This window comes from Alosa sapidissima, chromosome 11 (genome assembly GCF_018492685.1).
Source record: "Alosa sapidissima isolate fAloSap1 chromosome 11, fAloSap1.pri, whole genome shotgun sequence".
In the NCBI taxonomy this organism is placed as follows: domain Eukaryota; kingdom Metazoa; phylum Chordata; class Actinopteri; order Clupeiformes; family Clupeidae; genus Alosa; species Alosa sapidissima.
The window spans coordinates 2,982,441-2,998,981 of record NC_055967.1 but is presented as its reverse complement, the minus strand read 5'-3'; the positions used below and the strand labels follow the sequence as shown (position 1 = coordinate 2,998,981).

Sequence of the window (16,541 nt, the reverse complement as noted above, 5' to 3'; positions counted from 1 at the left end):
CCAGTCAATCTAGCTATTCCCAACATATCAAAATTTAGCTTGCTCATTTTCAGTGACCTCTGCTAAAATGGTAAGTAACTTAGTGTCATAATTGATGACCAACTTAATTTCCCTGAGCATGTAGCCTGTCACAGTCATGTTCAATTATAGTCAACAATATTCAGAAGCTCAGACGCCATCTCACATGCTACACAACCTCTTGTGTAGGCCATGGTTCTTGGACTGGACTATTGCAATGCAATATTAGCTTACCTACCTGCAAGTGTAGTAAGACCTTTACAGATTCAAAATGCAGCATTGTGTTTGGTCTGAGCTTTAATCAATCAAAGAAGACATTAGTTATTAGTTCATTCATTTGTTACTTTTCATTGTCTTCTTATAGTGTCCAGAATTAGTTTGTAACACCAATATGGCAGTAGTCTCTACACATATCCCGCCACCTCCTGTATGCCTCTCCATTCACTTGAATAGGAAAATAGCTAGGGGCTTGCCTAAAAGGACTGTTTCAAATCCCTTACTCTGGCCTACAGGACACTTTAAGAAAGTTTGGACTAGAAAATCTCTTGCAAGTTCACACTACTAGACACTTTAGTAAAAATCGCAGAGAAAAGGCCCAGAATAGGGGCCTTCAAATCTGTGAATTCGAAAATTTTAATGAGATAAAAACAAATGACAGCAGGCATTACAATTCTGTTTTGATAGGCTAATTTTTCAGCCAGTTGATTTAGTCTGAGAGAATTTTCTATGCAGTTTTATTTGCACCTAACATGGATGTTTGTTACTTTCCCCCAACACCATGTAGGCTTTGAGTAGCCTACAAAGTGGTACTGGCTGATAGCAGCCATTGATGTAGCCAATGTCCAACACAATGTTTCAATCAGCGCTTGGAAGTGAGCGTCAAGGTAGAGGAGACACGAAAGATCTGAGGAAGCATATTACTGAGCTGATAGAACATCTCTTCTGAGATACTCTGTGAATGAAGCACAAAGAGAATATCTCAGTGGATTTAATACAGAAGTACTTAAATAAACAAAATCTACAAATGTCAAATACAGTGTAAGAGGAACTTTGAGGCTTTGTAAAGCTTTTAAAATGATTTCGATAGTGCACAGATTTAATACTTCAGTCAATGGCACTGCTTAAAAGTACATTTCAAACAAGGGTTACCAAACTGTATATGAAGCAGAGATTGGGCTCAGATTTTGTACATTTAGAACAAAGATTTTACCTGTGGAACAAGAAACTGGACGGTCCTTGAAATGCCACCATCCCACGAGGCCATCTCCATCATAAAGCCTATCATGTGAAAGCAAGGTTCTTGTCATTTTAAAGGAATTTAGGATATTATTATTAGTGCATCATGATCTGCTACCCAAACTCTGCAGAGCCCATTATCCCATTTATACCACAGTTGCCCCACTTAAATTACAGTAATATAAAATTTTAGTATATAAATATTAGGGCTGTCGGGCTTGACGAATTGATAAAAAAAAATCTAATTAATTACATACTCTGTGATTAATTAATCTAAATTAATCGCATGCATCCATATTTGCTATGAACATATCTTAAAAACAATTTTGGCAGATGAGTGAATCAATCAAGAGCCAAGACGTTAAAGTTCAACGTCTCTCTTTTATTCATTTTTTTCTTACGGCGCACGCATCAGCATAGTGCATGGTGTCAGGTTTTTAGCATGATAAATGCAAATAACTGAAGTTTCCAATGACATGAGCAGTACCCTAACACCAAGATAATGTGTGGTAAACCACCTTGTCCATTTTTTTGGCCATTCAAACATGTTGTAGATTTTTATTCACATAATTACTAGGTTGTTGCCTTTTCTATCGAGTAGGTGGCAGTCCAGGATAAAAAATAGCAGAGCCGTATATGGCTCTGAGGAATAGAGCAGTTCAATTAGTTGAGTAGAAAAAGAGTAAACTAAACAGTAGGAAAAATTAGACAAAGAAAAGCAGCATAGCCTACCAGTGCAAACAGAAATGTAATGTGTGAAGTTATTGGAATGGAAATAAATGTAACCACCTTCAACATACTTTTGAAGACTGAAGTTGAATAACTTGCCTTTCCAGATTAAATGTCCATACTGGTTAAGAAAGGCATGTGAACAGTCTCTAAAATAATTGTAGCTCCCTTAGTAAAGCGTTGTTGAAAGTTTGCACATTCTTTTAAAACGCAGATTGTTTTTACTCTGTCGCTCTCGGAGGTAGCCTCCCGAGCATTTGCTCTGCTGCCGGCCTGTGCCTTCACATCGCCCAAAGTGCTTGATTGCATTGCATTCTCCACATTTTTTGCTACATTTTCATGTACCACATCAGCATTTACGTTCAGTGAATCTTTTGTAAATTGCTTTAAAATTACCGTCGGGCCCTCCTACTTGGCCGCCTTTGTTATCGCCCGGCTCTCCTCAGCTTCGTCGCCCTTCACTCCTTCGTCTTCATTAACATTCCAGGTAGAATTCTCCATGTTTTTGTCCTCTATGTGTCCAGTTACATAGTCTCTGTCTGTTCTTGGTCTTGGATTTTGTGAAATAAATTTTGAAATCAATGTGACTTATAGTCTAGTGCAACCTATATGTTTTTTTCCTCTTCAGGACATATTTTTTGACTGATGCAACTTATACTCTGGAGCGACTTATAGTCCGGAAAATACGGTACAAAAACTAATCCATGCCTTTATCACTATCACTGCTAGACTTTTAACTATGACCAAGAAAAGAGAGCACATCACCCCTGTGTTAGCTGAACTGCCCTGTTTCCTATAGAATTGATTTTAAGGTTATGTTAATTACTTACAAAGCTCTGAATGGCATAGCACCTTCATATATCTCTGAGCTTTTAATATCTTATCAACCACAAAGGAAACTTAGATCTTCCAATGCTAATATTTTAATTGTACCCAAAGTGCTCCACAAGCAAAGTGGAGAAGCTGCTTTTGTCCATTATGCACCAAAGCTATGGAACACCCTGCCTCTATACATTAAACAGGCGAGTTCAGTGGATATATTTAAAAAAGACCTGACAACACACCTGTATATGGGAGCTTTTAGTTAAGTCATCTTATCTTGTAGACTACCTTTTCAGGTTATTCTACATTTGACTGCTGCTATTAGTGCTGCAGTCAACCAGAAGCAGATGGACCTCCCCTATTAAGTTGGGTTCTGCTCAAGGTTTCTTCCAGGAATATGGGAGTCTTTCCTCGCCACTGTTGCCATATGGCGTGCTTGTAGGGGGTTTAGGGTTAAGGCTGCCAGTTTGCCGGTCGTGCTGTTCCTTAAACGTATATATATAAATTCATATAATCATAACAATTACTAAGAACATACGAAGGACATGACCGCTGTATTTGTATTATATTATATATTATATTTCTTGGTATGTTATGTTGTATATGTTGCTGATCGGATCATAAACGGCCACAGCAACGAAGAGGAATGACTGAAGAACTTGTAGGAAATTGTTGGTTTATTGTCTTAAATGTTTCAAATTTAAAGCACGTTGAGCTGCATTCTGTGTATGAAAGGTGCTATACAAATAAAGCTTATTATTATTATTATTATTATTATTATTATTATTATTATTATCATCTACAATAAAGTACTCATATGTTACTTTTGATACTAAGTAAGAAATGTATTTCAATTAATCATAAAATTACCCTGATATGTCACTAGACATTAGGAAATCATGTTCATTTCAAATACTTATATCACTGACAACAGTAGTCCGGCATGGATATCGTCATTTAAAAAGTGAAGTTGCAGCCCTCAACTGATGTTGATGTTGTCATGTTGTGTTTTGGCCTGATGCGCCACCCTCCACCTATCTACTAATCACAAAGTCAGTAGTGTTTCGGCATCCGGGTTGCCAGCTCTGCCAGTCAGAGGGGAGGGGGAGGGGGATACACCGCTCTACTGTAATTTGAAAGTGATTGTAGTACCAGTTTTGGCCACAATCTTACATACAGTTCCTTTTTTACTTTTGGTTGCGCCACCTGACGTTTTTTGGGTGGGAAAATTGCAAATACAGTCTAAAATGTATTAAACCCGCTGTAAATGTTGCACAACCAGTCTTCCAACTTTTTTTTAAGATTATTTTGAACACATTTTTAAAAGCCTTTTTTAAAAAAATGACTGTTGCTACACCTCATTTTTGCTGTAGCATTTTGGTAGCAACATTTTTTTTTTTTATGAGACAACAGTCCATGACAAGATACCTAATAATAAATACATTTCAACTCACCAAACCGAATGCCTATGTTTAATGGCCGTTGTTCCACTCAGACCTTATTTAAACCGTATTTGTAAAAACTCCATTCATTTTCCCATAAAGATTTTTTCTTGCAAATCAGGAAGCGTTAAAATGTTAAAACGCTAAAAACGACAAGCTTCCGGGTGGCTACCACACTTTACTGGGGATGTTATTAGTCACAGATGATCATCATATGATGTGCCAAGTTAGACATGTCTAAGTGATAAACACCATATGGCCCTCTGTCTTCTTGAGTACCCTTTTAATTTTTACCTTCCCAACTGGACATATAATTTTTCTACATGCAACTAGTTCTTTCTACTGGATTGGAAATATTAATCTAAATTCAAAGCCTGCATTTTCATCACAATTTGTGCTGCATTGCATTGTTTTTCTAATTTGCCTGGTCAGTCTCACCTTTGACACACTTGAACACCAGTTCGGCTCGCTTCAGACACCAGGGTATCGTCATCTCCTGAAAATGAAATTGAAGTCATTTTGCAATGATCCCTTTCTCATTTTCTCTCAAGTCAGCTTTAACTACATAGGTGGTGGTAGTGTAGTGGTTAAGGAACTGGGCTAGCGTGCATTAGCCTGAAAGTTGTGTGTTCAATTCCTGGCGTCCATTGTTGTGCCCTTGAGCAAGACACGTAACCCCAAGTTGCTCCAGGGACAATGTAATCCCTTGTTAAAAGTTGATGTATGTAAGTCACTTTGGACAGCAGTGTCTGCTAAATGTAATAAAGGTTAACAGTATACTATATAGCTAGAGAGCAAGGTGTTGTCATCTCCTGAAAATGAAATTGTTGAAGTAATTTTGCATGGATGCCTTCTCACTGCATTTACAGTACATGCACTTCAGTATTCCGGTTATGAGGCTTATCCTTATTCGGCCGATATTCAGGATATGGTGTTTAACATATACACAGAGAAACCTGGTTATTAATATCCCTGTATACATGATGCATACTAGTATCCTGATTACCAACAGTACAATTTTATTAGCACAGTCACGCAAGTTTGCATGAGAAACCGGGATAAGGTGTATACATGGAGCATTATCTCAATTTCTTTTGGAGTACTCCATCTAGCATATCCGGATTTCTCAAAACCGGGATAATGGCTTATTAAACAACCTCCTCCTGAATGTTACGAAGACCAAGGAGATGTTTATAGATTTCAGGCGTGATCAGCATAAGATGTATCAACCACTTATGATCAATGACTCTCAAGTGGAAAGGGTAGAGAGTTTTAAATATCTTGGAGTCCATATTACTGAAGACCTGACTTGGACCAAGCATATTAATTCATTGGTGAAAAAGGGTCATCAGCGTCTTTTCCACCTCAGACGCCTCAAGTACTTCAAGCTACCTCAACAACTACTGAAGAACTTTTACAGAACTACCATTGAAAGTGATCACTGGCAGTATAACAGCTTGGTATGGAAATAGCACTGAGCTAGACCGTAAAGCTCTGAAGAGAGTAGGAAGATCAGCTGAACGTACCACCAGAAGTGCCCTACCCAACCTACAGGAAATTTACCTAAGGAGATGTCAGTCGAGAACAAGGAAAATTATCAGGGATCCCAGTCACCCCAACAACTGCCTCTTCACTATCCTACGGTCTGGGAAACGTTACCGCTGCCTGAAGTCCAACACGGAGAGAATGCGGAAAAGTTTTTACCCCCAGGCTATCAGGATTCTAAATGAGGATTGTATAGCAGGAGCACCAGCATACAGTACAGCAGCCTAAACACTTTGCACTTTGGACTTTCTTTCTTTATTCTTCTTCCTTTTCTATACATATATCCTTTGCACAGTCGTGGAGTCAGTGGAACAAGCATTTCACTGCATTTATAGGCTACCTGTATAATGTATGTGACAAATAAACATTTGATTTGATTTATTCAATGTAAGAAAAATCATGCCAAATCTAACCCAACACATCACCCAGCTCTTGGTACAGGTACTGTAATGGCTATCTCTGGCCTTGACTACTGCAATGCCCTCCTAATGGGCCTCCTGGCTTGTTCGGAAACCACTACAGATCCAGGCAGCTTAAAGCACAGTAGCCTTCACACGGCAGAAATTAAAATTAAATATCAGCATAAAGCTGGATGCGAACCCGGTAACAAATTAAATATTGTTATTATAAATTATGTGTTTTTGTGTTTGTGTTTTATGTGACGATTTGTTGGCCTTTACCATTTCATGGGTTCTGCTGAGAAAGAAATTGTTTGCCACACACACTGACCTCTTTAGAATCAAACACTCGCAGCTGATCAACCCGTCTGCTTTCACTTTCAATGAAATCCGTTAGTGAACAGATTACTTGCGGAGTGATATGAAAGACATGAATCAGAAGCACAAAATCAATGCCATTGACAGCAGTCTGTTACACATGGCAAAGGACTTCTGAATGTTGGGGACAACTTTGCTGAAGAAGTAAAGAAACTTCTTCATAAGAGGAGAGTGTGAAAAGGAGCCCTCTCCTTTAGCCCCTAGCCACTCTCCTACGATACACTTTTGAAAGACTGCCTTGTGCCTCATCTGCAAAGACTGTGGAACCTACACCGACCTACACTCAGTGTCAGTTTTATTGCTGTATATGTGTTTATGTTTTGTGTATGTAGGTGTATGTGTCTTTGTACTGGAAAAGATTTTAACAGTATAGGGATACTGGTACAGACCGTCACCCCTCAAATGGTTTAACCCAAGGTCTTGATTGGTTAATTTGCTGGCCTACTTAATGCTGGCTCATTTCATGTTAGAGACTGGAAAACACAGGAGACGAGGGAAGACACATGGAAGAGCTGGAGGTCCAGAAATCAAGAAAGTCAGATAATCTAAAGTGTAATGTTAGTTGAATTTACAAAGTTAATCCTTGCTTGCTGTGAGGCAAGGGGAAAGCTGGTCCAGAGTTTTGCAAGGTCGCCTTGTTTGGACCAGGTGCCTAGAAGAAATGGCCTAGGTCGTTGGCTATAAGAAGTGTTAGAGTGTACTGAAGAACCCTGTATTTCATGCCTGGAATTTTGCTTCCCGGATCTGCCTGTATTTTGGACAATAAATTCATATTTTTGTAGATGATAGCGGCCGTGGATGATTGAGAACAGTAGAGAAAGTAGAGAAAAATTGGCTACTGTCAGTGGCATTTTCAACTTTTCTCTGAAGGAATGCCTTGTTAGCAAGTGCCACCAGCCTAAAGAAAAATCTTTCCTTCAACATTAAGGTAACTTGTAGGTTGAAACTGGCTTGTGGTTGTTGCATTCCTCTACTTTGGAATAACAATACTGCCTGCCCAGCAACACATCTTTGGAATTGTCTCTTTCTTCCATGCAATCACAATGAATTTTTTAGAACATCAGGTGCTCCTTTATAGACCCGATAAGGTGTCCCATTCAGGCCGGGAGAGGATGCAGCCTGTGCACAACGGGTGCACGATGGGGCCTTGTCCAATGGTCAATGTATCTCTCCAATTGAAGGAATGTCTGAGTGTAACGCAACATCCACATGCCTCTGACTGTTGAAATGTTGCAGATACTCCTCTAAGTCACTTCTTTCAACCATCAATAAAGACTTCACAAACTTGAAAGGATCCTTGTAGAAGGCAACCCTGACTTGCTTGTTCTTGGCGTGAAAGTTGGTGTGATAACACTTGGGACAAAGGTCTACAAATGACAAAACTGAAAATTGTGATTGCCTACTGATTATGGCATGATAAAGTTTAGTAGAAAACTCCCCTGCAAGCAATTACATAAAGGTACAACGTATAAAAATATACGAAGGGGAAGATATAATGTTGGAGATATACAGTAGAGTTGGGGTGAAAATCTGAGGTTTAAAGCAGAATTTCGATTTTCTGAACGGAAAAGAAGCTGTTTATTAGATTTCAAAACTGCTGATGTGTGTGTGTCTGTGTATATATGTATGTGAAAGGAAGGATATAGAGTTGGGATGAAAAATAAAGATTTAAAATACTTTATTCATACTGAAACCCCCACAGGAAGATGGCTCTAAGGAAATGGCTTTAAGCTCTGCACAATACTAGACCACCCAATTATGAATATTCTTTTGTTAATGTATGCAAGAAACCAGGCTATATGTTTATGAAACATTATAGAGATCTGAAATTCCTAACCTATTTTGTAGAGGCTCTTTCATGGACGATCAAAAAAACAACATACCTCATGTGACCATACAAAGCAAAGTCTCACCTCTGACATATCATGTACCAGCAGAAGAGGAATTGTGATGGTGGTGATGTCATGGGTACAGCAGACCTTGAGAATATTCCGCAGGCCCATAATGGCTGGATCACGGGCTGTGATGTTCCCAGAGCGCACATTGTCATCCACACACAAGTGGAACACACCATGGACCTCAGACAGGTTGGAATGTCGAGTAATGTAGAATTCACCTGGGGAAAAAGTCAAGTCAGCTCACACTTCAATTCTATAGCACATTTAAAGCAACATAAACTGACCCAATGTGCTTTAGAGTTCAGACTAATCATTTTGCAATACAAGCACACATGAATAAAAGGAATAAGGAGTAGATGTTAGACAGAAGTGAAAGAAAACCACATCATAAAATAAAAGTGGATAGAAAAGTAAAGGAATATGTTAATACCGTCAACGGAATATAATAATACATGCAACTCTAATATGGAAGACACACTAAGCAACACACTAACACTCGTAACTGTCAATAAATAAATAAATAAATTCCGAGAAGAAATGGAGATAATTAACTAAAAGTATTTTTCAGTACATTGCTTAGGTGTGAGACAGACGTTGGAGGGCCAAATATATGTCTTTCCTAATACAGTATATTATTTATTTAGCTCTAAAAAGATAGATAGATAGATAGATATATAGATAGATAGATATTGATCCTTTCGAAAATTCATCTTGCACCATGTGGCTCGTCAGATAGACAACCGACAACAGACAACAACAGGAACACTAAACCCTCCCATAACCCCACACAAAAACAATACACAACACCAAGTATCTCGACATAAAATAGTAAAGTGCAGCATTATTAGTACCGGTATCCATAGTAAAGTGCAATATCATCAGTGGAATTTTAATAGAACACCAGAGTATTATCACACAGAGACGATCATATAATTTTCCCTTCGTAACGTATTCAACAGTATAATACTGGTAGGGATGAATGATCTGCAAGTCCGGTTGGTTTAGACAGTACCCTATACCTCCTGCCTGATGGCAGCACCTCACACCTGGAATGTAAAGCATCACCACTAATTGCTCATCCTTTACTCATCAGAATTTAACTGTGAACTCTAAGTAATTATAACTTAATGTGGACTGGGGTGCTAATTACGCTCTCAAAAACTCCAAAACTGCTCAATAGGCCTGTATCAAAGAATATAAAGGTCACTGCTTAACAAACACTGCACAACAAAACAGATAGACAGACAGACAGGCATACCTGGCAAGATATTTGCAGGATTTCTGTCAACATTCTTGTTCTTATCCTCAGCTCCACTTGTTCTTGGCAGTTCTATTGTACACAAAGATATGTGTCAAACACACTATCCAATATTAAATACCTCACCTAAAAAATCTGTTGTTAGATGAGATTGAGAACAGTTGCACAATAGTTCATTAGTTTAAGTACAACCCCAGTTGTTGGCATCAAATTCAAAAAGATATTTTATTATATACTGTATATTTTCATAAAATAACACATTTCTCAGTTTCAACTCTGTCAACACTCTGCCGGGTAATTCTGAATAGGCTTAATTATTTCTCCATTTAGCCCTTCCATCCATATTAAAACGGCGTGTTCGGTCACCAAAAACACTCTCTGAGGTGCATACATTTGGAAACGCTGGGTTTGTGTTGTTGCGTGGACAGTGAAAACACAGTTTCAAATACAATGATGTACAGCTGCCTTGATAATGATAAAATTGAGTGTTCCAGACACCACCACCAAACACTTCTATGGCGTTTTCATGTTTTCGTATACTCAAAATCATCTGCAAAGGTTACATCATAAAACAAATAAATTTTTATGAAACAACAATTATTTGCTTGACCATGTTCTGTCTTTTTGGCACTGGAGTAGCCCATTGACTCAGATGTGGTATGATCAGGGGCCTACTGCACAAAAGCCAAATTAAGACATCCGGGATACGTTACTGAGCTGCGCTCAATGAATCCAAAACAAGAGTGTACAGGCTTAATTGGTTGCACAACGATCAAGCCAGGATGAGCAGACACGGATTCATCAAGCCAGGTGAAACCTATCCTGGATAAGTGCGCGCTCACGGCTCCCTCAAATAGACCCCGCCACCGATCACAGATTCACTGATTCACCATGGCAACTAGAGCGGCTTCATTGCTTCTTCTACGGCAGTGATGCCAGGGTTACGGCCCGCGGGCCGGACCCATCTCCATAGAAACGGACGAGGTAATAGCCTTTTAGCCTCAGCTGGCCAATCACAAGGCGAGTAGGGCGGGACTCTTCCCCTACCACCCTACAATAAAAAAAATTTGCGACCTGGCCCGACTGTATGTCACATCCGGCCCGCGGGTGATAAGGGGAGAACATATTTTTATTTTATTTGTATTTAATTTTCGGTGGAATCCGTCAGTTGGTTTGTTGCTGCTGCTCGCCTCAGCTGCAGCAGCGTGCTGACGGTAGACTAGTCGCTATCGAAATGTTATCAAACTCGTTACAAAGTATTATGATAGTGTTTGTGCTTTTCAAAGAAAACCGGCGTTATGAAAGACGCAGCTCTCCAAGCGCAATGCAGCCCACTTCCCCTGTCTAAAATTTCAGCCTGTTAATCGAGTATGGACAAGTAGGCTACGCAAACTTGCTTTCCGGAGTTTTTCACGTTTTTTTGTTGAACTGGAAAAGGACTTTGCGCTTTTTTGCTCTCCATTCACGATTGACGCTTCCGAGGTCCCAGAGGCGATCCAAATGGAACTGATAAAACGGCAGTGTTGCACCGTCGAAGGATTAGCCTACTATGTATCTGTTGCAATTAGGCGGGTCAATATAGGGTTCAACGTCAAAAAAATTGATACAAAAGGTTTTTTATAGATTCTGGTACTGTTGGAGATGCTAAATAACCTGCTAAAAATCTAGTAAAATCTGACCTTGGGAAAGGGGTCATTTTCAAAATAACCGCCAAAATGGCTGTCAACAGGTTATAATGGCTATATCTCAATTACTATTCAGCCTACAGGGGTGAAATTGATATCAAATGATGGTCAAATTAAACAAGAATATTATTTTAAATGTTAAAATTTAATGGTAAAATGTTTCAGTGCTCTACCTTTTTCAGCCATAAATTAAAATCAATGTGTTTTAATAATCTCCATGGCATGGAGGAAGATAAGACATGTCTTAACTGGTGTTCTCATCTAGAGGTTATATGCTTTCAGAAAATATATATTTTAGAGTGTTTAATTTGTTTTTCCTGGACTGTACATGCCAAAATGTATCTGCTTTACACTAGATTCACCAATACAGAATAGAGGGCAATGTATTGTTCATGGCATGGAGGAAGATGGGACAAGTCTTAACTGGTGTTATATCTCATCTGCAGGTTAAATGCTTTCAGAAAATATATAGTTTAGGATGTTTAATCTGTTTTCCCTGGACAAAAGAGGCCAACATGTATCCGCTTTACACTAGATTCGCCTATACAGAATAGAGGGCATTGTATTGTGCATTCATGGAGGAAGATGGGACATGTTTTAAATGGTGCTATATCTTATCTACAGATTATATGCTTTCAGAAAATATATATTTTAGAGTGTTTAATTTGTTTTTCCTGGACTGTACATGCCAACATATATCCCCTTTACACTAGATTCGCCTATACAGAATAGAGTGCATTGTATTGTGCATGCATGGAGGAATATAAGACATGTCTTAACTGGTGTTATATCTCATCTAGAGGTTATATGCTTTTAGAAAATATATGGTTTTGGGTGTTTAATCTGTTTTGCCTGGACAATATAGGATAAAATGTATCCCCTTTACACTAGATTCGCCTATACAGAATAGAGGGCAATGCATTGTTCATGGCATGGAGGAAGATGGGACATGTTTTAAATGGTGCTATATCTTATCTACAGATTATATGCTTTCAGAAAATATATATTTTAGGGTTATATATTATATGCTTTCAGAAAATATATATTTTAGGTTTCATTTGTTTTCCCTGGACTGTATATGCCAAAATGTATCGGCTTTACACTATATTTGCCTATACAGAATAGAGTATGTATTATGCTTGGTGTGGAGGAAGATGGAAATGTTATTTTGTTGATTAATGTTATATTTCATGTACAGGGTATATGCTTTTACAATATGTAGAGTAGAGTTTGCGAGTAAGTGGCTGTTTTATGACTTTAATGAACCATGACCCATGTACTGTATAGGCATCCATTGTATATTTGTGTAGATCAATAATTGTTGGCATCTATCATTAGGGGGGAGCTAATTAAACTGAATCTTAAACTATATGCATAAGTAGATCAGAAATAATTATTATATCATTATTCATCATCCTCTGACTCCTCTGAAAGGAACTTGTGTGGATTGTCACATTGTTCATTTTGACACGTTCCACAGGCAGCAGTGCAAGGTAATCCATGTCTTCTACACGAACAGCGGAGTGTCTTGCAGAAATGCACACAATTAAGAACAGTTTACTGTCTCTGTACTTGGATCTAACATGAAAGAGTATTTGATTGAGGTTGATTCCATTCCATTCGGTAATCAGTATCTGAAAGCTAAACTGAGGGAGCGGTACGGGAATGACATATGTTTCACAGAAGGGAAAGGTTTTGAAGGCATGGTGACACTGAGAGAGAAAACATCATGCATCCTCAGGTCCTACTATAAGAACACTAAAAAAGGTGGAGATGAAGAGTCATCAGTGACCTCTTAATCTGATAAAACATGAAAAACACTTTCCTAGGCTGAATAATGCTTCAGATATAGCCAAAATTAGCCTCTGGTGGCCATCTTGGACGCCATCTTGAAAATTCTAAGTCTTTGAAAATGATGATCTGATACTTTAGTGTGACATATATGATTCAGTGATTCAAATCTGATTAAACACGAAAAACACTTTCCTAGGCTGCTTGGACGCCATCTTTACTAGATTTTTAATATGTTATTAAGTACATCTAAAGTTATCATAATCAGTTGAAAAACCTTTTGTATCAATTTTTTTGAGGTTAGGTGTTTTTTTTTTTTCATATATTGACCGCCTAAATCGAATCATTTGATCAATCCTTGCCACCACAGTACCCAATGCTCACGGCCTTTGCAGGTAAAATACTTGTGTAGATGTATGTTTGAGACAACATATTTATGTGAGCAGGCCTTTTCCGTGATGAATATGAATAAATCAGAAGTGCGAAATCGCCTGACGCACAGACATCTGAATGATGTTATGTAGGCTAAATAGCCACTGCCCAGAAACTGTCCCCCGATATGGACAAGCTGGTGAAAGTTAAAAGGTGTCTTTTTATTTTACTAATTCCTACTGGATATTCAATCTCATGGCCTATTGTTGGACTACTTTATTCTGGCGCTTACTTTCTGTGACTCGTTTAGGCCTACTTGGCCAGGCCTTCTTTTAATTGGCCTAATTATGCACTGACGTGTTTTCATGTGCAAGCGTTCAATAAATATAATAAAAGTAACACTTGTGTTATTTATAGGAAATGTGTTTTGTTGGCACCTAGTCTATTTTGTTGCATTTCTAATTTAGAAATGTAGGCTACTTGCATGGATAGGAAAACGTTTTTAGAGGGTAACTGTCTCCTGCTTTAGGTTATGTAATTGTCGGGCTATTGTGAGGCTATTTTGGTGCCAATGGAATTTCTTTTTGATGTGTAGGCCTTCATGAATAATTTCAAATAGCCTACCTATCCATGTGTTTGGCATTTTCAGTGTTTGGCATTTTCAGTCCGAAAGTGTAATCCGGCCCCTGAGGTCTCACTTAAAAAAAAATCTGGCCCCCTGTTCTACGGTGTGAAGTAGGTAGTGATAACCTTTTCACAACAGCAACACCTCTGTTTAGGAGAATATTGCAACTAGTTCCGCGACCACCACGCGCGAAATGGTTAGGCACTCCTGTGACGTCACATTGTCGCATGACAGGTCCGGAATGGCGAGTAGGGCTGAAACGATTCATCGAGTTACTCGAATAACTCGATTACAAAAATTACTCGAGGCAAAAACCCTGCCTCGAAGCCTCATTAAATTCCTATGACGCACACTATGCGCGCAGGGATCTGATTGTTCCACACAGACCGTTGTTCAGGAAGCACACCACTAGCGCGTGAATCGTGATACATTCTGAATTATTATTAGCTGGCGCGATTGCGGAGTCAAGATGTCCATAAATGTCAGAGAATGTGTAAAGTTTTCAAGTAAAGTTTTGGGATCATTACATACTCAAAAGGGAAAAGAACAAGCATCTGAACCGAAAACACCCACTCCATGCTGTTTCACCAAGCGTCAATAAAGTAGGCTATCTATCTATCTACGTAGCCTATAGCCTACATTGATGTTGGCTGATTTTAATCACATACTGTATTTGTAGTGATGTCGTGATATAATGTTTAGCTTTGATGCTTTTAAGTAGTAAACTTATTCACGTTCAATTGCAAGACAGTATGACTAAAAAAGAACCCCTTCTTATACACATGCATGTACCCTCATCTTCCCTCACGCACCGCACGCGTACACACACAGGTTGCTAGGTTACCATAGCAAATAGGCTCACCCCAGAAATTTTTTTTTAGTAGCCTAATGGTAAAATTATTTGTTAGTAGCCTAATGGTAGGCTATTTTTTAGTAATGGTAAAATTATTTGTTAGTAGCCTAATGCCAAATGCTGCAGGTGTAGAAATCTACATAAAACAGATATTTACTTTGATGTCAGGTCTAGATTACAGCATGAAACTTGTTGTGCATATTAATACATTAAATTGCTTTCCCTCTTCTCCCTCCCATCACTTCACAACATAGTATGGACAGCTTTGTTCACCCAGCTAAGTCATGCACAAGAGATTGCAATTTTACAGAGAGCATTTTGAACATTATTTAATTGTTGGCACTGGCACCACTAAATGGGTAAATTGCAATAAATGGGCTTAGTTTTGAAGCCAAATGTTGGAGTTAGAATAAATACCTCTGTGCCAATTGCTTGATCATTTTACAGCAATGTCATTTTCGTTATGCATTTTGTTTTTGGTTGTTTAAAAATGCAAAAAAAAAAAAAAATCCGATTAATCGATTAATCGATCGATAAAGTGCTAGATTAATCAATTACAAAAAGAATCGATAGCTGCAGCCCTAATGGCGAGTATGTAAAAGTTAATTAATGATCACAAACGTTTAAATAATGACAGTGGGTCTAGATATATGTGATAATGTGTAGTGGGCAGTGGAATAATTATTGGTTTCCGTTTGTGGTGACTACTGACTGAGATGAGGGATGAGATTAAATAGATCCTGGAATTTAGCCTGGTCTGGAGCAGGCTAGCTCCACAGAATAAATCGCCATGGTAACTTATACCATAACATATCCTACTGCCCCCTATCCCACTTTTGTGCAACTGGATTACGGATAAATTGAGCCAGGATAACCAAGATATCCCGGCTTAATCCCTTATCCTAATTTTGTGCAATAGGCCCCAGGTAAGAGGTTTGGAACAAAAACGGCAATGCTGCTTTGCGATTGTTGGACTTTTATTTTGACAAGTTGGCGTTGTTCTGTCTTCCACATTCATGAAAGGTAATGAATGTTGAGTCATGTCTCATGAAACAGTGATGAATGCTTTATGTGCAGTTTATGACAGCTGCTATGAATGTGTTATGAACTCACCCATCAAGTAAAGTGTTACCCAAAATTCTATTGAGGTTTAGTTTGATCTGAGGATCAGCCAGTGTGGGTGTAAAACTGGGTAATCTGAGAGCTATTGCTTGTTAGAAGCTAGCTGACTACAGCAATCGACCACTTGCAGTCTAACTAGTTGTGTCACATTTGACATAGTTCATAGATAATGTGGAGCTATGGTTGTTACTCACCTGGCTGTTCTCTTTGCTTACTACTTTGTTGTGCTCGTGCATACAACACCACTTGCTGTACCATGTCCAACTGTTCCTCCAGACGTGGAAAATGGAAGTCTGTGCACTCCATGGACACAGTTGCAAAATCTGAAATGAAATCCAATGCAAAAAAATGTGGGTAAAGGAGGTTAAT

At 38.6% G+C, this 16,541-nt stretch overlaps 1 protein-coding gene and 1 long non-coding RNA gene across 2 annotated transcripts in view; both read right to left on the bottom strand.

Moving 5' to 3' along the window:
• Positions 1-297: 297 nt before the first annotated feature.
• The window catches only part of c11h12orf4 (chromosome 11 C12orf4 homolog), a 28,981-nt gene continuing 12,737 nt past the window's right edge, over positions 298-16,541 (bottom strand). The window contains exons 9-14 of the mRNA XM_042108784.1: positions 16,367-16,495; positions 9,725-9,796; positions 8,482-8,684; positions 4,686-4,743; positions 1,229-1,296; positions 298-970 (exon numbers count right to left, since the gene is read on the bottom strand). Coding sequence (XP_041964718.1) covers positions 878-970; positions 1,229-1,296; positions 4,686-4,743; positions 8,482-8,684; positions 9,725-9,796; positions 16,367-16,495 — 623 coding nt within the window. The 3' untranslated portion in view covers positions 298-877. The remainder of the gene's footprint in view (positions 971-1,228; positions 1,297-4,685; positions 4,744-8,481; positions 8,685-9,724; positions 9,797-16,366; positions 16,496-16,541) is intronic.
• Positions 2,216-2,755, bottom strand: LOC121723351. Its single transcript, XR_006034935.1, has 2 exons — positions 2,636-2,755; positions 2,216-2,588 (listed from the first exon to the last, which is right to left on the bottom strand). It is a non-coding gene; the product is annotated as an uncharacterized LOC121723351 (long non-coding RNA).